The 26,618-nt window shown below is 33.5% G+C and overlaps 2 protein-coding genes across 2 annotated transcripts in view; one reads left to right on the top strand and one right to left on the bottom strand.

The window, feature by feature from the left end:
- Positions 1-26,618, top strand: part of LOC115882697 (retinal homeobox protein Rax-like) — a 114,548-nt gene that overhangs the window by 71,886 nt on the left and 16,044 nt on the right. The window lies entirely within an intron of this gene.
- LOC115882841 (probable cytochrome P450 6a13) lies at positions 15,192-26,577 on the bottom strand. Its single transcript, XM_030901090.1, has 7 exons — positions 26,210-26,577; positions 24,152-24,318; positions 22,075-22,311; positions 18,936-19,317; positions 18,331-18,501; positions 16,021-16,272; positions 15,192-15,355 (listed from the first exon to the last, which is right to left on the bottom strand). Exons 1-7 carry the CDS (start codon positions 26,358-26,360, stop codon positions 15,192-15,194), a joined length of 1,524 nt encoding a protein of 507 aa, XP_030756950.1. The 5' UTR covers positions 26,361-26,577.

The raw sequence follows: 26,618 nt of genomic DNA, 5'->3' as shown, positions 1-26,618 counted from the left end.
TTAAGATTTTTTAAAAATGTATACAGGGTGTTTCGAAAAATCTGGTCATTGATTAATCACGATCCTGCTTAAAGCGCTTGACGTAAAAAGCTGATTTTTGGAAAACAGATTGACTTTAGGGTGTAGAGGTTCGATAAGAAGGGATTTTTCGAAACTCGAATTCTAAGGGGGTGAAACTATCCCTCAAATATTAAAATATTTTTTATTTAAAAACCGGTGAGTTTTTCGGAAAAAGCCTTAAAATCTTTTGTTGTTTTACATATTTTAAGATTTTTTATAAATTTATACAGGGTGTTTCATAAAATATGACCAATGAGTAATCACGATTCTGCTTAAACTGCTTGACGTTTAAAGCTGATTTTTGGCAAACGGATTGACTGTGGGGTGTAGAGGTTCGATAAGGAGGGGTTTTTCGAATCTCAAATTCCAAGAGGGTGAAAACGCCCCTCAAATATTACAATATTTGTTATTTAAAAAACGGTTAGTCTTTCGGGAAAACGCTTGGACAAACATAATTTATTTGGTTTTTTTACATATTTTGAATTTTTTTAAAAAATCATACAGGGTGTTCCAAAAAGTTGGGTAATTTCTTAACCACGATTCTGCTTAAACTGCTTGACGTAAAAAGCTTATTTTTGCCAAACGGATTTTTCGAAAGTCAAATTCCAACGAGATGAAACTACCTCTCAAATATTACCAAGTTATATAATAATGTCAAGGTGTATTACTGGTTGCATAACTGCATACTGCTAAAAAAAATCGCAACGTGCATTGATGAACCTGGCGCATTCGCCAGGAAGTAAAAAAAATTATAGAATTCTTTAGAAAAATCTAGAAACAACCGCCAGGGGGTATATAAGGCCCGCGCTTTGACAGTTGGACAAGTTTGAAGTTTGAAGTTTGAAGTCTGAAGACAGTCTGAAGTTTGAAAATACCGCGAAATACCGTTAGAGTAATAGTAGTTGCATAAGTTGTGTTGTAAATAGTATAAGTTGTGTGTACAGAGTGAAACAAATAAATTCGTTAAGTATTTTATCGTGAGTTTAAATAGTGGACCCACGGAATCCGTAACAATAATATCGCCATATTGTTTTTTCTCATGCTGACATAAATGTGAGAAAATTTTATCCAGTTTGTATGTTAATGAAAATTCTTGCTTTGCTTTATCATCACCATTACAAATGATTAATTCGACGCGAACGAAGTCGCTGGTACACGCTAGTAAATATTATAGAAACTTCAAAGAGAAAAGAAACAAGAACAATAAGAAATAGCATCATTACTTATTTAGAAGAGTTTGATTTCGACCTCTAGAAAGTGTCAAAAGTTCTTCGCACGTAACAAACAATATGTTTTTAATTATTATTACCGAGTCCCGAAAGTACCGAAAGAACCGGGAATTAATAATTTCGAGTTCCGGTTCTTTGATGTCTCAAAAGAACCGGGAATTCCCAGTTCTGAACCCTAATTAGCCCCTTAAAAGATCATAGACACCTTCGACAGACAGTATCGTGTATCAAACGTAAATCAAATCACGGTAAATTTACTTTGTGTAGTACTGGACAGTACCTGTATAGTCTAATAGTTCTACTAGCCAAGACCTACCAAACAATAGGTGTTGAAATCACGGTTGAAAACTATGACAATTATAAAAAAATCAAGTTTCTTTCTGAATTTTTATTCGTTGAGTATGATAGATCTAGAGCACCCAGGAAGAGCATGAAAACGAAACCTTAGACTACCAAACAATAGACCAGTGGTAGTCGGAAGAAAGGGGGTGGTAAACAATGAAGAAAAAGAGAGTCGAAGACAGCAAACGCGCGCTAGCACAATTTTAACGAATAGGGACAGATGTATGTACCCAACGATGGGACGACTTTTGTGAATGAATGATGAAAAAAATAGTCGGCATCTTGTAAGGAACACAATTTGTGTCATACTTATTATAGAATATTACCCGTTATATCGCAATGCGTATCTTCGCAGACATAAAGGTTTTTTACTTCAACATAATTATTTCCATCAATATCAATAGCAAAAAATGCTGTGTTCCATGATTTTTGAGTAAAGATTTTGATAAAAATCCTCCTTATTCAATTTATGTTCATTGATTTCTTAATAATATTTATGTTCTTTAATTTTAAGATTTTAAAGGTTTAGATGTTTCGCTTGTGGTGCGTCTCAAAAGTAGAACCCTTTTTAACTTTTTATTTTTTCAAATGAAAAAAACAGATTTGGTATGTATGACATAAATTGGGATTGATTGACGTATTTCAATTGTTTCTGGTCACGTCCTGTTTATGACATCGAAATGACACCTTCGGTATATTTCTACTTTATTCGATAGAAAAAGACAATCTGAATAGAATGACGTATCATAGTCAACTTTTGACATTTTCGCATATGGTTCATTTGAAATTGTAACATGCGGTTCATAACGATAGTTTGATTCGAAATATCAAGTGTGTAGTACCAAATTATTCAAAATATGCTAATGAGCCACCCTTAATCCATTTGAAAAAATTGATATATTATTAAAAATATGATTTGGGCACTTTTTAACTGGCCAGGAAGAGACACGAAAAATATAAGGCGATCAAATCTATTTTTCCAAGGCTTCTTGATTAAAAATTAGTGTTTTAACACAGTCATAGCACTCTAGATTGAAATCTAAAATACGATTTTTTAAGCGAAAATGTTAAAAGTTGACATATATAATATGTCATTCTACTCAGAGTGTAATTTTCTATCAAAGAAAGTAAAAATATACCGAGGGTACCATTTAAAAATCGAAAAAAATCAACAACCCATTAATATGCAAAGGAATATAATTGTATTATTTCTTGTACCTTACCTTAACTAGGAAACGTATGTGTAAAACAACTTTCACACTTACAAAATTGACAATTATTTTCTAGTACGAAAAAAATCTAAGCTCAGGCAAGTTTTCTTCCTAATCCTACATAATGAAGGATTTACTATAAAAAAAACATGACAAAGAAATCTTTACACAGTAGAATGAACATATATGTTCATTCAAATGTATAGTTAGTTAATATTAATATAAGAATGGAAAAAGGGTTTGAGAAGGTAGTAATAAGATGGGAACGTTGGCTTAACTGGAATTACACTCTTTAGAAAACGCAAAACAATTCTTACATGCATTCATCGATTTTTATTATAGGTATTTGCAATAGGTCTGTCAACAAAATTTAGTTTTCTGCTGCAAATTATAAATTTGTGCATATTGAAAGAGCGTACAAAGTTTGAAAACAAATACTCATATACTTTTCGAGTTATTCGTAATTCAATTTAAATCCTTTCGTCGAGGCGGGAAAACGCTGCCAAGAGAGCTACCGTGGGTGTGACGTCACATGCTCGCTAATCACGCGCAGCGCTTTACCAGAGACATAACAGACGGATTCGTTGCGCCGTTTTCTTGTATCCCTGTCTAGATTTAATTAGATTAGTTACATAGTTGTAGTCAAGTTTTATCTGTACTACAAGTTACGCCACTGTATTCAGAATTATTTGTACCGACTCTGTTTTACGCTTAGTCATAAACGACCCTTCAATTATTATTAGTCGATGGAAAGTCCTTATTGTAAAATTATATAGCCTCTGTTCAGACACGTTTGTATTTTACGCAAACAAAGGATCTACTAGGTACAGTTTTAACACTTAATCACACTTTTTAATTCAATTCAGTTCCAAGATGTCGCTTTTTACTCTACTTTTCAACACGCACTTTACTTTTTACCTCTCTAAGTTCCAGACAGTTCAGAGTCGGCAATTTTTATATCAAATTTTACTTTCAAAACTAATTGTTTAAGTTTTCCTTATATATTCAAATCTTCCCATTCAATTTCGAATATCTTTTTACAATGTACAGTCTATCATCGACCGCTTGATAATTGAAATTCAAAAACCTAGCAACCCTGTTCAACAGGCGCTGACTTGGTCCGAGTATAAAAAGTGTAACACTATAAAGTATTTGATATCATATACCCCCCTCCTGATGGTTTCATAAACTTTATATCTTGTGGGTATGGAGGACGCGCAAGCGATGTTGCAATTTTTGAAGATTGTGGATATTTAAAAGTTCTTCCAGAAAATTGCGTTATTATGGCAGACCGAGGTTTTAAACAAATTGAAACATCCCTAAGGAAAAAAATGCGCATTGATCAGACCTCCAACTATTGTAAGTAATGTAAAAATGACCAAGGATGACGTTCTGTTTACAAAACGAATTGCAAGTGTGCGAATACATATTGAACGTATAATAAATCGCTTGCGACATTTTAAAATGTTAGGACCCCACTCTACTATTTCTTCAGCTATGGTTCAAAAACTAGATAACATAGTTAGTATTTTCTATGCCATAATAAACTTACAAAAACCCATTATAATACAATAGTACATTAAGATTATACTATGTCTGTCTCTAAATAAAACAATGGTTTCCTAAACGATATTTTTATTAAGATTTTAAATGTTTATTCAGTAAAAACTGCATACAGTAATTTAAAAATGTCGGTTTTCCAAAAGTGTATGGCAGAGTCAATAAGACCTTTTGTAAAATCCTCATCATATTTAACGTTGATAACAGTAATTTCCTTGCCTTTGTAGTTTCAAAATTGGGGTGTGCTACGCAAAATAATCCTTTTTCAACACCTCTTGCTAACATTTGCAGATTTATTTGTGCTAAGTATTTTTTCCCTATTTCGTTATTGTTATTAACATATTGTAAAAAGGCTTTAACACCACTGGATTCAACTTGGTTAGGTAATCAGTATTTATCGCGAGAAAGTCAAATACCATATTGACATCTACTTGCGGTAAATTATGCGAATCTCCTTTCTGGAAACCCTCCTCCATATTTAGCAACAAATACAACTTCTTTTACGGTATTCAACAACAAAAATAATAATGTAACTGCTGTAAATGTCGACTGTACTTCAATACTTTGTATAGGGAGTGTCACAGTCAAACTGAATCACGGTCTTGCCGTCGCAAGTGGAGCAGCGTGCAGCAGGCATGTGACGTCAGGCCAATGAGAGCGCGTTTATTTAATTTGAACGGAGCGCATAACTTCAAGAGTCTCTCTTGTCAAAGGAGTTTATTTTTTTTGAAAAAAAAGTTATTTAATTGGTATTATAATACTAAAACATTAATTTTTTACCGCTTTTAGTGCAATTTTTTTTTTAGTGAACAGACCTATTTACCAGTTTTGCAAAAGAACGAAACGCTACACACCGGACCCGCAGGGTGCACATCGGACACACGTAGGTTGTCATTATTATTTCGTTATTGGATTTTTGCAAGTCAGGCAAACAGGCACCCGCATGTATGGTTTACATTACAGTGGCTCGTGCCCTTATCTAGTGTTACTGCCGCCATTCAATAGAACTAATTAAGTGCAAAAATAATATATACGACCTATTATTCCCTTAAATGGTACTCCGAGGATTGACGTTAATGGTATTTTTCCAATATTTATGCTTTTATTTGCTGACCTTTTTTATTTTATTCATATACTAGTGACTATACATAAATAAAAGGGCATCCATTAATTACGTGGAGGTATCAGTAGGGCTGGAGGTATCAGAAGGGGGTCAAGCTGAATCTCACTAATCTTCCGTGGGGGAAAGATGGGCTTCTGACAAATATCACGTAATTTTTTCCTAACCAACCTAACCAAACTAAACACCCTGTATGTTATAACTTTTGTAGAAAAAAAGTTGTTTTGCAACTTTTGCCCGAACTACTTCGATAATCTCGAATAATTCTTTATTCAAAAAATTGATTACTAAAGTAACATTTCGCACTCTAGACTCAAAATAAAGAATAATTTACAAGTAAAGTTTAAAAAAAATAATGGTGCATTAAAATAGCCTGTTCAATTATATTTAATTACGATCATAATATGATACTGGAATTATACTAATTTAAAGTATCATTTTTCTCGGCGACACGGAACTGCGGAAATAGGGATGGCTGGCGACATATTCTGTAATTAAGGGTTGGTTGGGTGGTCGTATATCATGGGGTGGTCGTATATTCTCACTAGCCTCGATTTCAGAACTTCGATATTGAATTTCCATGCAGATATATTCAAAGAAAACTAATAAAAATAAAGAAAAGTTCAGTTTTATTTATATAATATTTTTTTTATCTATAAACTGTTATACTTACGGTATTTATCAATTTCTTCCTTCTAAAAAGCTTCTAAAATTACAATCCATAAATTTAACATGTCATAATAAAGGAAATACTGACAGATAACCAGAAAAACGACAAACAGTAACATCCTAGGAGCCCAGGAACAACCCGTTATGGTTTGTTGTTGAAAGAAAGTTTTTTTTTAATTATTTCTTTTTTATTGCTCTGCTTACTACTACGGGTGTCTTTGAAGTTTGTTTTATGTATGTACATAGTTTATTTTTAGTAAAACTTATGTTCAAACGAGCAGCTATAGACCCTACAGTATACAGGGGTGCGTCTCAAGAATGGCTCACCCCTATAACTTTTTCGTTTTTTTAGATAAAAAAAAACGAGATTTGGTATACTAGTATATGACATAAATTAGGATTAATTGACGTATTAAATTGTTTTTGGTCACTTCCTGTTTCACCGGAAATGACTACAACTTGTGATTTTTAAATGGCACCCTCGGTATATTTCTACCTTATTCGATAGAAAATAACACTCGGAATAGAATGACATATCATATGTCAACTTTTGACATTTTCGCGTATGGTTTATTTGAAATTGTAAATGCGGTTCATAACGACAATTTGACTCGAAATACCAAGTGTGTGATACCAAATTATTCGTAAAAAAATGCTTTTTCCAAATATGCTAATGAGCCAAATATGCTAATGAGAATATGCTTTGTTCCATTTCAAAAAATTGAGATATGATTAAAAATACGATTTGGGCGTCTTTTAACCGACCAGGAAAAGACACGAAAAACATTAGACGATCAAATCTATTTTTACAAGGCTCGTTGATTAAAAATTAGTGTTTTAACACAGCCATGGCACTCTAGATTGAAATTGAAATACGATTTTTTTAAGCAAAAATGATATGTCATTCAATCCAGAGTATCATTTTCTATCGAATAAAGTAAAAATATACCAGAGGCGCCATTTAAAAATCGAAAATTGTAGTCATTTCCGGTGAAACAGGAAGTGACCAAAAACAATTGAATAGTCAATCAATCCTAATTCAGATCATATCCTACCATACCAATTCTCGTTTTTTTATCTGAAAAAATAAAAATAAAAGTTATAGGGGTGAGCCACTTTTCAGACGCACCCGGTAATTTGCGAGCTGTAACATCTTAAGAAAAATGCTATTCTCATGTGTGTCTTTTTATTATAAAGCAGAGAATTAATAACCAAAGAGCATATCTATGTTTTTAAATATTAAATAAATTAACACTTGTCATATCACTAGAAAATCGGCATTTTTTAATAACAACTGATAAATAGTCTGAACACGAAACCTATAGAAATAGAGTTATGGCTGTTGCGGTCATTACAAGCCCGTCTGTTGGTTAAAAAATAATTTTGTTTTGGTGTGTGTCTCCCTCCCGGTGAAATCTCTTTGAAGTGCGGTCGTGTTCTCGCGCGCCGAAACTGTCACCTGTTTATTTCTATCCTGGATAGTTGGGCTAACTGTGATTTGTGCGCCGTTGGAAATATAACTTTCGTTGTCGGTCTTTATTTATGTTCTTTTTCGATGTTTTTTTTTGGAAAAAGCCAAGTTCTTTTGTGCGAAATTGTGGAATGATATACAAGGTCCGGCAAAAGTGCATCGGGCATCTGTAGCTCCTAGAATGAAAAACTTGGGAATTTTGTTTAAGCACAAACCTAAAGTATGTACCGTATGATCGAGAAAAAACGGCGTCAACGATGGCTATGAAATGAAGATCGCTGTCATTTTATATATAAATTTATATGGGAAATGTCATCGATCATCATTTCCCAGCCAACTGGACGCCGTTTTTATTCGATCATACGGTACTAGGACATACATAAACATCTACAGGGTGGCTCAGTGTGAGTGGATCGGGATGATTTTTTTTTAAATTGAACACCCTGTATATAATTGTATTTTTGGCTTCCGTTCAGATCACTTTACATAATCTGAAGATATGAGTAAATATAATTCGATAGTTTCAGAGATATTAATATGTAAATAAAAAATATATATTGTTCAGCTTTTCTTAAAAAAATACAAACCTATAAAACAAATACAAGGACTTGTCCTGAAATCAAAACTATATTAGATATTTACTTTAGATGGTCTATACTTACTTAGCTTTAAATATGGTAATCTTAAATCATACAGGGTGTTTAATATTCTAAGCCAAAATTTATAAGATATAAAATCATTTTCTTCATTTTTTATTAGATGGAGTTTTTTTGTATTTAGAGTATTTCCAAATTTTTAACTTTTAATTAATTTTTAATATAATTTAATTAAAATTTTCATGATTAATTTATTTATGACAACCATACGTGTATTTTTTATGAAATTTTAGTATTTTTTATCATGTGACAAATTTTCAAATCCGGAAAAATAAGGGCAAAAATGTTGTAATTTTTGCAATTTTCACGATGCCGACAGACTCATTTGCCAATTTGTTAAATCAGCCAGACTTGCTTTTGATTATAGGTTACGATATGATAGTATCAATGATACGTTAAATTTCAGGCTTGAAAAAATAAAGGTTACGAATTTCAAAAATCTGTCAAATTCTTGCATCTGTAAATTTTCAGCCAGACTGTTACTTCCCTTCCATTAATAAAATGATTCGCTTTAATAAATGTCAAATATTTATGACTGGGAAAATAAGTTTTTTCTTTTTATATTTCGTGAACCCATCCGAAATTTTTAGCCAAACTCACAAATTGTCAGTTAATGTCACCATCCGAACATATACTATTACTAGCGTGTACCCGCAATTTCGTTCGCGTCGACTTAATCATTTGCAATGGTGATGATAAAGCAAAGCAAGAATTTCCATTAACATACAAACTGGATAAAATTTTCTCACATTTATGTCAGCATGAGAAAAAACAATATGGCGATATTATTATATAACTTGGTATTATTTGAGGGGGAGTTTCATCTCGTTGGAACTTGACTTTCGAAAAATCCGTTTGCCAAAAATAAGCTTTTTACGTCAAGCAGTTTAAGCAGAATCGTGATTAATCAATTATCCAACTTTTTGGAACACCCTGTATGATTTTTTAAAAATTTCAAAAAATGTAAAAAAACAAAATAAATGATGCGTTTCCAAGCGTTTTCCCGAAAGACTAACCGTCTTTTAAATAACAAATATTGTAATATTTGAGGGGCGTTCCTCTTGGAATTTGAGGGCACCCTCTTGGAATTTGAGATTCGAGAAACCCTTCCTTATCGAACCTCTACATCCCACAGTCATTCCGTTTACCGAAAATCAGCTTTAAACGTCAAGCAGTTTAAGCAGAATCGTGATTACTCAATGGTCATATTTTATGAACACCCTGTATAAATTTTTAAAAAATCTCAAAATATGTAAAACAACAAAATAAAATATACGTGCTTAAGAGTTTTTCCGAAAAACTCACCGGTTTTTAAATAAAAAATATTCTAATATTTGAGGGGTGGTTTCACCCCCTTAGAATTGGAGTTTCGAAAAATCCCTTCTTATCGAACCTCTACACCATAAAGTCAATCCGTTTTCGAAAAATCAGCTTTTTACGTCAAGCGCTTTAAACAGGATCGTGATTAATCAATGACCAGATTTTTCGAAACACCCTGTATATATTTTTAAAAAATCTTAAAATATGTAAAAAAAACAAAATAAAATATACGTGGTTAAGCGTTTTTTCGGAAACTTGACCGTTTTTTAAATAAAAAATATTATTAATATTAATATTTCACCCCCTTGGAAGTGGAATTTCGAAAAATCCCTTCTTATCGAACCTCTACACCCTAGAATCAACCTGTATGCCAAAATTGAGCTTCTTACGTTGAGTGGTTTGAGCAGGATCGTGATTAATCAGTGAGTCTTATATATTAGTATAGATATATTTATCCACTGGAAAAATAAGTACAAAAGAAATTCACTGACTCCTACTCCTAAAAAATATTCATTCCTTCGAAAAATATGCATTTTTAACATAACCATTTGTTTTTACTCACGCGGTTTTGCTTCATAGGTACATTTTGACTGAACAGTCAAGATTAGTGACAGATAATAATTTCTCGATTATTTTTATGTTATAGCGAAACAAATATAACAACTCTGACAACAAACAGATATTAATTTTATTATGACAGTTTGAAAGTGTCTTCCGAAAACTTAGGATACTAGAACATGAGAAAATAAGTTTAAAAAGTTAGTAGAGCGTAGAGAAAGGGACAAAAGGACATAATTGCCTAGATTGAAATCGGTTTTGATGATAAAATTGTTTCCTTTTCTTTCATCGGCGTTAAGAAAAAAAAACGGTTTAAGACGAAATTCGTGGGAAATGTTTTACGAAATATTTTTTTTATCGTTGTTTATTGTATACTTACTATACAGGGTGTTCCAGAAATAAGTGCAAGTATTTTAACTAGTAGTATAGTTCAACCCCAGAATAACGCCTATGAGGTTTTTTTCGGGAAAAAAAAATTTAAAAAAAATTTTGGTAATTTTTTTAGTTGTTAGTTAAAAAACAAAATTTCTTGATAATATGGCAATATAGGTATTAGATTAAATTTACAAGAAAGAAAATCCAGGAGAGATCCAGTGGTTCTCAAAATTTTAGCAAAAAATAATTTTTCTTGAAATTTTCAAAGTAAAATAACTCCGTTATTTTGGACTTATTTGAAAAACGATAAAGAGAAAATATGTTTCTTTTATCGAGTTCTATCACCCCTTCAAATACTTGCACTTATTTCTGGGACACCCTGTATAAATATAGTGCATACCAATTAAAATTTTAGTCACATGATTAGACTTGACTGGCACAGCGCTGCCCAATTTCACATATTTTCTTTTAATCAAAATATTTTAGAAAACAAAAAAAAAATAATTATAAATATATAAACAGTATCTATTATTTACATCAACAAAACTCACTTCCTTAACAGCACTTAAAGGACATAAAGGGCCATTACTACCGAAATTTCAAAATATTCTAATATAAGGTTGCGATGAGTTTTTGCATTGGCTATCTTGTACCAAGAGGTTCTAAAAAGAACAATGTTCGACTGCAAGATCTGATTTAAAACAAAAACTCAGGTGATACAAAACTAAAGTGTCAAAAAGAATGACAATTTCAGGAAATAAATAAATAAATGTGGGAACTTGACATTTTTTACAGCAGAGCTACCACCTGAATCCCCAGCGGGAAATTTAAATTCCAGTTAGTCAGCCCGGCGCCGAATATTTGGTTAGCAACAATGAATTAAAAAATCGCGTCCTCGATTGCGTAAGTAAAAGTTTAAATGGTGTCACTTATACATAATGTTTTACCTGGAAGTTAGTTCGATTTCGACTAAAAGTACATTTTTATAGGACTAAACTCTTCATGGCGTTTATAAAAGATGTATTACAATTCTATTATAGAGATTAATGAACAAATATATGATCCTATCACAAGGGATTGAAAATACATCAATAGAAAAAACTAAAATTACTTCCCTCGTTTATAATTCATATTCGTCAAACCGAGTAATTTTTTATTTTGCAATAGGTCGATGCACATCCATTGTAAATTGGGACCTTCCGATTTCCGAAGGTCTTTATCTCAAACCATTTCCCATAAAATGAACAGGTACAAAAACCATTCATACGTCAAATAAATCGATAGTAATATAAGTCGTGCAACACTGAGTAGGGTACTGTAGAATAAAAGTTGAAAATCGTTAGTGAAAACCATATAAACTAAGTTCTAATTTATATCCTTTTTGTGACGAACTTAAGAGTCAAATTTCTGAAGCGTTTTTAACTTCGAATTTTCAATTTATATTTACGAGACTCAATATACAGGGTCGTCCGAACTGTATTCCGGAAACTTCGGCAGCATATTCTGCAGATGAAAATAAGTAAAAAAGTTCGTATAAATGTATGTTCTAAAATGCTTAGTTTCGGAGATACAGGGTGTAGAAGTTTCATTTTTATTTCGATTTTTCTCAAATAATTTCTGAAGTAACGTCTATATTTGGATGAAAATTGGTGTCTGGGAGTTTTTTGACATGAGAAATTTGATTTTGATATCAATATGACTCCTACTTGTAGAGGGCGCCACCTACATATTTTTTAACTGGTTTGAAGAGTAATAAATTTTCGTCCGTGGTTTTCGAGATATTTGGAATCGAGATTATCAAAAGCTGTCATCATTGACATAAATTAAACATGTTGACTAAATAGTTATTAGACTGAAATCATAAATTTGAAAGGTTTTTGTGTCAAAACTTCAACAGAAACTGTTTTATCATAATTCTTTGCAGAAAAATTTATGAATAATTGAAAAAAAATTAAAACTTCCCAAATTTATTATTTCAGTGAAATAACTATCTACTCAACGTGTTTATTTTTCGTAATAATGACATGTATTGACTATTTTTATTCTAAATATCTTAAAAACGGTTGCTCGTAGCGATTTTTACAAAGAGATATTTTTTACGTAAAATGTCACAGAGATGTATATTTTTTCGCTCGGTAGTTTTATACAGGTACGGAAAAAAAGTTATCACGCTTCAAAGCACTTAAAACACATGTAAGTGGCGCCCTCTACTAGTAGGAATCATACTGACATCAAAATAAAATTTCTCATGTCAAAAAACTCGCAGGCACCAATTTTCATCCAAATATTTTTAGTTTAGAAAAAATCTAAATAAAATTGAAACTTCTACACCCTGTATCTCTGAAACTAAGCATTTTAGGACATACATTTATACGAATATTTTTACTTATTTTTATCTGCAGAATATGCTGCCAAAGTTTCCGGAATAGAATTCGGACCACCCTGTATATTTCACAATTTAAAGATAAAGAAAAGTCACAATTTAAAGATAAAAATCTACTATGCAGTGATGTGAGTAGATCGGGAAGATTTTTTTAAATGGAACACCCTGTATATAGCTGCATTTTTTAAAGAAGTTTAAAAAATATATAGTTTTTATTTATTTATTAATATCTCTAAAATTATCGCAAAATGATACAAACCAAATCAAAAATTCAGTGCTCAATTAAAAAAAAAACATCCCGTTTCACTGACACTTTTTTGAGCTTCCTGAAAAACATCCTCCTACATACTTTAGATTTGCACTTCCCAAAAAAATTCCCAAGTTTTCTATTCTAGGAGTTACAGATGCCCGACGCACTATTGCCTGACCTTTACAGTATTTTCTTTATTTACATTGTGCCTCATTTGACAACCAACGCATTTAAAAATAAGTTACTTCCTGATCACACCGATAAACACAAACTTCGTGACATACCTACCATGCAATTTAATCACCTAAGTAGCCCAATTATGAAAAATAATCCTGGCCGTGTATACGACAGTAGTAAACCCCAATTATTATCTGACAGCCAAGCTGGAAACAGTAAACACCCCATGTGGCACGCCGACATCGTAAATTTGGGCTTGTGTGTGTGAAAATCTGGGATCGGCTATAAATGTCATCGCTATTAAATTCAATTAAGGATGCCATAATTCTGTCAGTGCGGGGCTCAAATATGGCAATAGGTTTGGTTCTAGAGACAGGAATATTCGTACGTTTGAACTGAGTAAAATATAAAGCGTGTAGTTCAATTATTCTGTTTTTTTACTTTAAATATTAGAAGCGTTTTTAATTAATCTAGACTACAATACTTCATTCAGGTTCTCTAAATTAGTATGGAATAGATTAGTAAATTCAATGGTATAATATGATTGAAAAAACGGTGTCAGCGATGGCTATGAAATGAAGATCGCTGTAATTTTAAATGTAAAATTATGTAGGGAATGTCATCGATGTTCATTTCCAAGCCAACTCGACGCCGTTTTTTTTTCGATCATACTGTACTATATATAACAGTGTGTGCACTATGTTTGCATATTTGAAGTGAAACGTCTTACTAATAGCTATTAAATTGAAGGATTTGAAGGATGTGTTTGAAAAAATGACATAGTATAATGCTGTTTTAATATAAATATTATTTCCAATTTATTTCTGTAATCTGTACATTTTCTTGAAACAAAAAAATTTCTGTAATCTGTACATTTTGATGAAAATGTAGGTGAAACTCAGTTCGGCTTCAGAAAGGGATTGGGCACCAGAGAGGCTTTGTTTTCAATACAAGTCCTAATCCAACGAGCACGCGACGTCAATGTAGATGTCTTTGCGTGCTTCATAGACTTCGAAAAGGCCTTTGATAGAGTCCAGCATGACAAAGCCATCTCAATTTTCCAGGAATCAGGAATAGACGATAGAGATACAGAGATAATAGCAAAACTTTATCGTCAACAAAAGGCCGTGGTTCGAATCGAGAACGAAACTTCAGAAGAGTTTAGTGTAAGGAGGGGAGTGCGACAGAGCTGTATATTGTCGCCTCTGCTAGTCATGTGTACTCGGAACATCTATTTAGAGAGGCACTGGATGGCACAGAGGATGGACTGGTAATAAACGGAGAAATAGTAAACAATTTGAGATATGCAGATGATACCATTCTGTTGGCCGATACCACTGAAGGTCTCCAAAGGCTTATAGATCGTGTGGCTAATATATGCAGCAGATACGGAATGAAGATGAACTGCAAGAAGACTCAAACGTTGATCATTAGCAAGAACTACATCAACAACTTTCAGTTTACTGCTAACAACATCGTTCTCCCAGCGGCCGAGACAGTTGCATACCTGGGCTGCACCCTGACTAAAAACTGGGACCACTCTCGCGAAATAAAACACCGAATCGAAATCGCGAGAGGGACATTTAACAAAATGCGAAATATACTATGCAACCTGTCCCTCAACGTCCGCACTGAGATGCTACGTGCTCTCAACCCTTCTGTATGGAGCAGAGGCGTGGACCATTACGTTTTTTGAAACACACTGTATAAATAGTAGTTAAATTAACAGATCGTGTTTAAACTAAGGTATATTAAAACACAAATATAAAAATATATATTTAATATAAATAAAAATACATAATATATAAACCTAAATCTTTTCGGCATTTACGTATATCAGTTCGTCTGGAGCCATTACAAAAACTCCCTTTTTCTCAGTGACAGGCAGCTTGGTGCGTGGACTTAACGAAATTTTGAAGTTCCTAAGTATTTGCACTAAGCCAATTGTCGTTTGCATTAGAGCCAATCGCATACCTTAGAAACAAACATAAAATGCATGCATTAAACCATTTTTATACTATAAGCGATACCAATTAAACTTGTAGTGACGCAATTGAGGGCGCGATTTTTAAATTCATTGTTGCCAACCGTGGACATATTTATTGTATGATTTACATTTCCCGCTGGGGTAGTTCAAATTGGAAGCTCTGCTGTAAAAAATGTCAAGTTGCCGCATTCATTTATTTATTTTCTGATATTGTCATTCGTTTTGACACTTTAGTTTTGTATTACGAGTTTTTGGTTTAAATGAATTGTGTTGTGATACTTTAAGCTTGAAAATGTTTACTAGCAGACCTTGCAGTCGAACAGTATTCTTTCTAGAACCTCTTTATTGCAAAGTGTACAAGATAGCTTAATAGCCGTTGCAAAAAACTCATCGCAACCTTATTAGAATATTTTGAACGGGAATGCTGTAGTAATGGCCCTTTATGTCCCTTAAGTGCTGTTAAGAAGGTGAGTTTTGTTGATGTAAATAATAACTGTTTATATATTTATAATTAATTTATTTTCGTTCCCTAAAATATTTTGATTAAAAGAAAATATGTAAAAGTGGGCAACGCTGTGCCAGTCAAGCTTAATCACGTGACTAAAAGTTTATTTGTTATGATCTATATTTCATATATGTATTTTATACGTACCTATGCACATTCTGGGTCCTTCGCCGAAAGGCATATAGACGTAAGGATTTCTGGAGGCTTTATTTTCAGCTGAAAATCTGTCCGGGTCGAACCGCTCAGGATCTGGAAAATAGTCTGGATCCCTTTGGAATCCCACCACTGGAATTACTACCTTGGTTCCTTTTTCGATAACTACATTCGTGTTTCTTAATTTGTACGGCTTTGCAGCTATCCTGGCCACCGCATTTAGTGGAGGATGCAGCCTTAATGTTTCTGAAAAAGAAAAAAATTATACAGAGTCAAAAATGTATCAAAGTTTTAAATTGTAGACGCATTATCTAATAACTTAGGATAGTAGGTAATAAAAAAGCAAAACCCCACTAACTGGACCAAAACCATTTTGCTTCCCAAATGGAAAAATATTCATTTTTCCACCTAGAATGTAGAATGTAGAATGAGTAAGAGGGGGAGGTTAATCACTGCAACCTTAAAGATCTATTGTGCCCCCCTTCCTTGAGTCATCACACAATCTACAACCCATCATACCCCTGTTGTAAAGGGGACAGGGTATTTCCAATCCTCCTTTCACAACAGTTCTTCCTCCGATGGAACCCTTCCACGGCTGGAGTTTGGCCGTCCGTGCCGCTCTTCAGAATCGAGGAGTTTGCCTCCGGCTGAGGAACCCGTGAGGTGGAGGCTGGAGGATCTGTCTCCATTTTCTCCACCTCTTTAACTTGGTCTCTCGTTAGACCTGATACCGGTGTTGTCCCGTATCTATAATAGGGGATATGTCCCTCTTTCTCTATTGCCTCCTTGGATTTGAGGTCAATTCCTATATTTTATGAGGACCTGACCATGACCCTCCTCCCTCGAGTTGATGACTCGCCAACTCGATGTCCTTACATTGAAGTTCTGACCTTGGATAAAGCTCAGCAGGTGGGTGGTGTCTTTCCACTTGCTCCTCGGCAGAAAGACCGTTATGGCCGCCCCTTTAGGGATGTTTTCTACCTTCACTGCAACCAGTTCCAATTTTTAAGCTTAGGTGCGATTTCCACCAACCAATTCGCCTATTCTTGAGATACACAATATATGAGGATCATGCCCACCCGAAAGTGTATCCCCGCAAAACGCAGCTGACCCACATTTTGTAGATCGTTGTGTTGCGATCCGATCGCCACTACTTCGTCCAGTATAGCCTCTTCTAGAGATGTTTGCTGGTCGGTGGTCAGAGCAACCTCTGGGAAATCCTTTGGCAGCACCGCCATTTTCACTTGTCCAGCAATAGTGGCAAAGCTGGTGATACGTCCCTGCTTGTCTCCCGGTGTTGGACTGCTTTCCATCCTGGCTTTTTTCTCTCCCTGCCGGAGAAGTGATGAGAGGTTCTCGCTCCCTCTCTTGCCCTTTGATGGAGATGAGTCAGGTTGTTTCTTGGTTTCTTTACTCTTGGAGGAGTGTTTTCGCTTTTGCTTCCTCTGGAGCAAGTCCTTCGTGGATCTCCGTGCTTCTGCTCCGCTAAGACCTACTCTCAGAGGATCGTCTAGCCCTCCTGGTTGACCCAGGCCGGGTAGACGAAACGGTAGCTTATGTCGCTTATTGGGTCTAGAGGTAGGCTCCCGACCCTTGCTGGAGAAGGTGGTAGCTTGTGTGCCACTTGTGGAGGATGATCCCAAGCAAGTGTCAGCCGCCCCTCCTGTAGTTTCCTTTGGATTTGGTCCCTTAGAACTTTCATTTGTAATGTTCCCAGTGTCACTAGGGGGTTCCCGGTGTCGCTAGGGGGCTCAGTGTCGCTAGGGGGCTCAGTGTCGCTAGGGGGCTCCCCACAGCTTCACCGGTGGTGTTTTTAATACTAAATCTCACAGTGTTCCCACGAGTCGCTAGGGATAGTCGGTCCACTTCTACAGAGCCCCGCATGCAGAAGTAAGGGGTAAATACAATGGAGTGCCCCCTGATGCCACAAGGTTGATTTTTCCACCTAACCTGGAATTGAAATTTCCGAACGATCTAAGACACTCGAAAAAATGTCTCAGGACTTGAAAAATGAAAGATTTTCCTTGATTTAAGTATGAAACACCAGAACACCTCATTACTGGAGAGCACTGAAACGACAACCATTCGTGTCATAAACTTTGGTACGACTGTTATCGAAGACGCAGAACTAACCTCTGTAAAACTGTCTCAGATACTGGCTTTTATCAAAGCCCTGAGACTGTATGATGAGTTATATCTAATAACTTTTAATAACTACAAGGAAACTGATAACCCTCAATGCTACAACCTTCAGAACTGTCGAGCAAATGACAGTAGTCAGTTCGTTTAAGATTTCACACTTACCCTCGATAATCTGTCTGACGTATGTCATATCTTGAAACGTCTCATACGTTATGACGTTGTTATGCTTCTCTAACACTTGCTTGATTTCATCTCTGGCCTTTTCTTGAATGTCCGGATTCACAGACAGTTCATATAAAGCGTAGTGAAGAGTGGTTGCGGATGTATCAAAACCTGTAAATAATTCATATTATTACAAAAGTCATAACAAAATACAAAAAGTACATTTTTCATAAAAAAAGTACTTGGAAGAAAAGTATAATAAATCGAAAAAAATAAATATTAAGACTTTCACACCCTGTAGCTACGAAACAAAGCAGAATCGGACCAACTCAGATATGAAAAATAAATCTTATTTTTACGTGAGGAATCTCCCCAAGAGAGATGGTACATATATTTTGAAACACCATGTATAATTCTAATCTATATTTTTAAACGAACGTATAGTAAACAATGAATCAATTCTCACGATTCTTTGAACGAACGAGCCGTAGAAACGAACGAGTCGCATTGTGATCCGATTCAATTCTTACGACTCGTTCGTTCAAATTTGTTCTCTTCTCTCGCCAAAACTCGTTCAACCTTTACTCTGACCTATCATAACTTACCAGCAATAAAGAAAACGATAATATTGGCCACCAAATGATCGAAAGTAAACGGCCTGTCTTGGTCTTTTGTCGCTTGGTACAGGTCGATAACGAGCTGCATAAAATCCTGTCGCTTCTCGTTATTTTTTGTTCTATGCTCCATGGTCTCCGTTACCACGTCGGTAAAATACTGCGTTATTTTTTGGGAAAGAGGTCCTAACCCGGCTTCGATCGCCGCCCCTTCCCACAAACGGCTGAAGGCGATTTTGGCGCCCTTCACCAGATCGATCCTGAAGATTTCGCGGCCTATTTCGCGAAACTTGTGGTTTTTGTCCTGGAAACAGGCCAATTCCAGACCGTAAATCGACGATCCTATCACGTTAATGGTATAGGCAGCCATAGTCTAGAAAAAAAAATTCTTATACAGGATGTTCAACCAAACCTAAATAAGTGCAAGTATTTAACTGGTAGTATCGTTCGACCCCAGAAACAGGCCCACGGTGTTTTTTGCGAAAAAAAAATGTTGAAAATTTTATATTTTTCTTGGCATTTTTCGGAAAATATTGAAAAACTTTTGAGTGCCGCTTGTTCAGTTTCCGGAAATTTGTTTATAGTGCTTCGAGAGAATGCAATGTTGCCACCTCCTACGTTATCAACATTCTGTATGTTTATAAGTTATAGAAACTAAAATAATTTCGGACTTTTATTGTCTTTCTATTTATTTTTCCTTACACTAAGTTTCGATCAGAAGTATCACTACATTTAAACAGATCAGTTGATGAATTTTAGGTTAACCAATTCATTTGAGATTTTACTCAAAACACAAACCTCTGACAAAACTAAAAAAAATAGGCAAATGTAAGATACGCCTGTAAAAATACATTTATTATTGAAACAGGGTGGTCCGAATTGTATTCTGGAAACTTCAGCAGCATATTTTGCAGATAAAAAGAAGTAAAAAAGTTCGTATAAATCCTAGCGGGCATTTTTCGAACTTGAAAATAATTTCCAGCGATTTCTCTTGATCGATTTACTTATTAGAATTTTTTTCCCAAAGTTATACGATAAGCGATAAGTATAGTTTCTGAGATATAGCCGGCGTCCACTCTTAGTTGGCCACCCGGTACTTATATTCCTTGAGGGGGATTAGTAGTAAATGATTATACAAACATAAAGCAATGAGTTGGAGTGGACCTGGACATCTCTAGGGTATTTTATAGTTAATACACATAGTTTTTGTTTTTTTAGGTAACAATAATTCAGTGGGTTTGGGTTCATTCTCTTATGGAATCGAAACCCTCGGTTGGTACAGGGAGCTCAAAAAGAGAGGCCTTAAATTTGGAGGTGTCTGGAATTGGGCAAATCCAACATTGGTCTTGGTAGATCCAGATTATGCAAAGGATATATTAATTAAGGTAAAATAATAAATCACATGTAATAATATTTATTACACAGGGTGGTCCGAACTGTATTCCGGAAACTTCGGCAGCATATTCTGCAGATAAAATTAAGTAAAAAAGTTCGTATAAATGTATGTCCTAAAATGCTTAGTTTTGGAGATACAGGGTGTAGAAGTTGGTCATTTTTATTTCGACTTTTTCCAAATAATTTCTGAAGTAACGTCAATATTTGGATGAAAATTGGTGTCTGGGAATTTTTTGACCTGAGTAATTTGATTTTGATGTCGATATGACTGCTACTTGTAGTGGGCGCCACCTACATGTGTTTTAACTGTTTGGAAGAGTAATAACTTTTCGTCCATACCTGTATAACACTATTGAGTGAAAAAGTATACATGTCAGTGACTTTTTACATAAAAAATAACTCTTGGTAAAAATCGCTACGAGCAACCGTTCTCAAGATATTTAGAATGGAAATAGTCAATACATGTCATTATTGACAAATAAACCATGTTGAGTAGATAGTTATTTGACTGAAATAATAAATTTGTGAATTTTTTTTTTTAAATAATGACAAATTTTTCTGTGAAAAAATTATGATAAAACAGTTTCTGTTGAACTTTTGGCACAAAAACATTACAAATCTATGATTTCAGTCTATTAACTATTTAGTCAATATATATTTAATTTAAGTCAATAATGATAGGTATTGATAATTATGATTCCAAATATCTCGAGAACTATTACTCGTAGCTATTTTTTCCAAGAGACCTTTTTTACGTAAAAAACATCGTATGTATATGTTTTACTCAGTAGTTTTATACAGGTACGGACGAAAAGTTATTATTCTTCAAACCAGTTAAAAAATATGGCGCCCTCTACAAGTAGGAGTCATATTGACATCAAAATCAAATTCCTCATGTCAAAAAACTTCCAGACACCAATTTTCATCCAAATATAGACGTTACTTCAGAAATTATTTGAGAAAAATCGAAATAAAAATGAAACTTCTACACCCTGTATCTCCGAAACTAAGCATTTTAGAACATACATTTACGAACTTTTTTACTTATTTTTATCTGCAGAATATGCTGCCGAAGTTTCCGGAATACAGTTCGGACGACCCTGTATATTGAGTCTCGTAAATATAAATTGAGAATTCGAAGTTAAAAACGCTTCAGAAATTTGACTCTTATTAGACACCAATTTTCATCCAAATACTGACGTTACTTCTTAAATTATTTGGAAAAAATCGCAATAAAAATGAAACTTCTACACCCTATATCTCCAAAACTAAGCATTTTAGGACATAGATTTATACGCACTTTTTTACTTATTTTTATCTGCAGAATATGCTGCCGAAGTTTCCGGACTACAGTTCAGACCACCCTGTATATCTTTTTGCCTTCATTTTAGTCCTAATAAAACAATATACCATTTATGTACGTTTTTTTATAAAAGTAACAAGATCCCATCAATTATTGAAATATATTATTTGGAAACCAATCGTTAGTTTAAGAAATTATGGTTGAAAGTAGACCTTTAATTTACGAAAATTATACGTTTAATTTCCTGTATATAGTTTTTTTAGGTAATTGAAAAAAACATCGAAAAAAGCAATTAAATCCTGTAATCACTTATTTTAGATAGAGTTCAGATCAGGAGATAAAAATATTTATTAATTAATCTTAATATTTTTAAGAACTCATTGTTTGATAATCCATGATTGATTTATCTTTACTATCTAAAATTTAACTTACATCTTTAACATCGATATCCTCCTTATTTTTAGCGCAGTTTTCCAAATATTCCACCATTGGCACCGTACATTTCATGACGCTTTGAAAGATCATTTTCATCTTGGATGAGGTAAAGGTAGGCGATAAATTCTGCCTCATAAATTTCCATTCGTCCTTTTCCACAACGAACAAGCTCTCATTTTTTGGATCGTGTTTCGGATTGTGAAAGAAATGTCTATCAGTAAAATACTGAAAATCCTGCAAGAAAAATATTTAAACTCATTTTTTTCGCTATAGTAGCAGCAACCATTATCTTTAAAAATTCTATTTTTAAAAATACTGCTTGCTGCTAATATTTTTTATTATTTTTTTTTTATATAATTTTAACTACCTATGTGTTTTGTGGAATAAATGCTTCCTAAATCGCTGATACAGGGTGGTCCCAACTGTATTCCGGAAACTTCGGCAGTATATTCTGCATTCTGCAGATAAAAATAAGTCAAATAGTTCGTATAATACAGAGATACAGTTTTATTTTTATTTCGAATAATTTATGAAGTAACGTGAATATTTGAATGAAAACTGGTGTCTGGGAGTGTCTTGATATGAAATTTGATTTTGATATCAATATGATTCTTACTTGTAGAGGGCGCCACCTACATATGTTTAACTCTTTGAATAAGAAGACTAAGGAAGAAGCATATCAAAAATCTTAGGTCCACCGCGATGGGCCTCAAATATGGCCGACTTAAATTCCGGTTTATCAGTGCCGTTCTAATTTTATTTAAAAAATGTAAAACTATAATGTAGACGTGGGGTAGACTCAATATTTTTGTTTTTATTTTACGTTGTGAATAAATGTTGGTAGTTATTAAAACTGTTATAAAAATATAAAATTCTAATAAAAATAGATAAGTTATAATAATTATTTATAACCATAAACATCCGATACGCTACTGAAGCAGGTAAATCAAATTGACGTATCTAAATTCTTTGACATCTAATCTTTGACAAGTAGTAAATAAAAGCAAAAATGCAAGAAAAAATATATAATTAGTTAATTTAAGTGAATTTCATAAATGATCGGTTTACTACACGTATGTACCTATATTATATTGTCACTTACTAGCGAAATGTTGTTCCATTATTTCACTCGATTTTTGCCGATATCTACCGCACGCTACACAACCAACTATTTTAGAGTCTTTTTCGATAAATCGCGATAGTGTCACTGTTAATTTAAGTTCTGCCACAATTTCCATCTAGATTTACTACCTTTATACAACTATCAGTAGTAGAATAAATAATAAATAACATAAAATAAGCTCCTTAAAGACTGACAAATCCACAAAATTTCAAATCAAATTCAAATGTATCAAATGAATCGTCAAACAGAACTGTCAAGGATCCCCACCCTAGAGTGCTTTTTCCGTCCACCATGCATGAATACATGGATAGCATTATGCTCCTTCCCTAGTCTTCTTATTCAAAGGTTTAACTGGTTTGAAGAGTAATAACTTTTCGTCCGTACCTGTATAAAACTACTGAGTAAAAAAATATACATTTACGACTTTTTTTACGTAAAAGTCTTACGTCTTTACGTCTTAGTAAAAATCGCTACGGGTAATAGTTTTCGAGATATTTGGAATCTAAATTATCAATACCTGTCATCATTGACATAAATTAAACATGTAGACTAAATAGTTATTAGACTGAAATCAAAAATTTGAAATGTTTTTGTGCCAAAAGTTACGAACGAAAAATTATTACTTTTCAAAACAGTAAAAATACGTGTAGGTGGCGCCCCCTACAAATATGAGTCATATTAACATCAAAATCAAATTTATCATGTCAAAAAACTACCAGACACCAATTTTCATTCAAATAATGACGTTACTTCAGAAATTATTTGGAAAAAATCGAAATAAAAATGACCAACTTCTACACCCTGTATCTCCAAAACTAAGCATTTTAGGACATACATTTATACGAACTTTTTTACTTAATTTTATCTGCAGAATATGCTGCCGAAGTTTTCGGAATACAGTTCGGACCACCCTGTGTAATAACTATTATTGCATGTAATTTATTATTTTACCTTAATTAATATATCCTTTGCGTAATCTGGATCTACCAAGACCAATGTTGGATTTGCCCAATTCCAGACACCTCCAAATTTAAGGCCTCTCTTTTTGAGCTCCCAGTACCAACCGAGGGTTTCGATTCCATAAGAGAATGAACCCAAACCCACTGAATTATTGTTTCCTAAAAAATCAAAAACTCTGTATATTAACTACAAAATACCCTAGAGATGTCCAGGTCCACTCCAACTCATTGCTTTATATTTGTATAATAATTTACTACTAATGCCCCTCAAGGAATATAAGTACCGGGTGGCCAACTAAGAATGGACGCCGGCTGTATCTCAGAAACTACTTATCGTATAACTTTGGGAAAAAATTCTAGTCAGTAAATCGAGCAAGAGAAATCGCTGGAAATTATTTTCAAGTTCGAAAAATGCCCGCTAGGGGGCGTTTCTGTAATAGCCAATCAGAAAACAGGGTTTTTCTCAAAAATATGCAGGTGAACAGGTATTTTAAATATTACTATTGTAATCATCAATAAATTTATATTTTTTTTTTGATATAGAGTATTTTGCTCTATCTCATAAAATAAAGTGGTGGGGGAAGGTTAAACTTGCTTTTATTAAAATGAGGATAACTCTGGTTTAGGTTACGCGATTTAAACAAACTAGGGCTCATTTAAAAGAGCTTTTCTTCCTTAATGATCTCCAGTATAAATTTTGTTTCCACAATTTTTTTCGTGGTAGCTAGAGGGCGCTGTTTGACATCATAACAAATATTGCGTTTTTGCGTAAAAAAATTAAATAGGAGGCTATATTTCTCTTTGCACCGTTAAATAGAGCACAAAATTTCCAAAATATCAGCGCAAACCGCAACTTTCTATCTGCTCTCTAACCGGATCGAGTCGGTTTACTTATTAGAATTTTTTCCCCAAGTTGTATGATAAGTAGTTCCTGAGATACACAGCCGGCGTCCATTCTTAGTTGGCCACCCGGTACATCACATAAACACGTTTATTTTATGTTATCAATAAATAATTGCGTCAAAACAATTTTATCACATTTTACTATTTAACAACTAGGATCTATTATGTGTTTATAAGTATGTAGTTATATTTGTCAATTACAGTTGGAACCTTTAGTGTTATAACAGCAAAGTAAAGCATCTACGACCCTAATTGGTCATCTAAAAAGATGAAATTTAAAAATTATTCTACAGTATGTCCCCGAATTGTCTTCCCCGAAGAGGAAAAACTTTTTTATTATTGACATTACGAGAAAAATACATTCTTCATAAAAAAATTTGCTTGTTCTAAAATGGGTAATCTTGTTTATACTTTTCCAAATATCCATACAATTTTAGAGAAAATTAGAAAAAAAAAACATGAAATAAAGGTTGATTTTTTTTCCTAAAACTCAAAAGGCGTTTTTATGGTAATATTATTCCGTTTTCATTCTTTGATAGATTATTGTTGATAGAATTTTATTTAACGTCGCATATTTTGCTGTTTTAAAATATTAAAGAAATACAAAATTTATTTAGTTCAATGCTCTGTAAAGGGTGATGCAGGGGGTGATGACTACCTAATTATCGGAAAATGTGATACTTTACAACAGCCAAAAATATGACGTTAATCAAAATTAATAATAACCATCTATCAAAGAATGAATTCGAAATTATATCGCATAGAAACGCGTTTTTATTTTTAGGACTTTAATTCTACCATATTTTCACGTTTTATTCTCGAATTTTCTTTAAAACGGAATGGAAATTTGGAAAACTATAAACGGGATTAACCGTTTTAGAACAAGCAAAAATTTTTATGAAGAATGCATTTTTCTCAAAATGCCAATAATAAAAAGTTTTTCCTCTTGTAAAGACAATCCGGAGACATACTGTACATAGAAATTGAATTGTCAGGAGGGAGATTGATTTATTATTAAAAAAAGCAAAATTTATTAGATCGAATTATATTGGTTTGTAGTACAACATTTCTTTAATTTAATATTTAAAAGATAGGTTTCCATCAAAGTCTCAATGCAAAAAAAAGATTGAAAAATTTTATTATTTACCTAAAGGAAACTTTGGTTTGATGTACGGAACTCCCCTTCTTTTCCAATAGCCATAAGAGTATTGAAAATACAAAAATACGCACAAAAATGCCCCCAAAATACACAACACGCTGTAGAATAGAAAATACTGAACAACTAAAATCACGCTCATTGCCGTCTTGTTCGAATATTACTTAACAGTCGAAATATATTTAGCTATAATATAGGAATCTGTTTAAATATGAAATCTCAATGATTTAAAAAGTATGATCACGCACCTTATTATTACATTCGATTTCAATAATAATTTTAATCGTTGAGCTGAGGAACATGCGCTTGAATCTTCGAGTGCGCCTTTAATTTTGCAAGCATATAAGTAAATTATGTATATATAATTTTAATATATATTTTTTAGTACATAGTAGTATTA

The sequence above is a fragment of the Sitophilus oryzae genome, unplaced genomic scaffold (genome assembly GCF_002938485.1).
Source record: "Sitophilus oryzae breed Bouriz unplaced genomic scaffold, Soryzae_2.0 scaffold_179_pilon_pilon, whole genome shotgun sequence".
Lineage (NCBI taxonomy): Eukaryota > Metazoa > Arthropoda > Insecta > Coleoptera > Curculionidae > Sitophilus > Sitophilus oryzae.
Note: the sequence above shows the minus strand (reverse complement) of the source record. Positions and strands in the feature narration are given on the sequence as shown.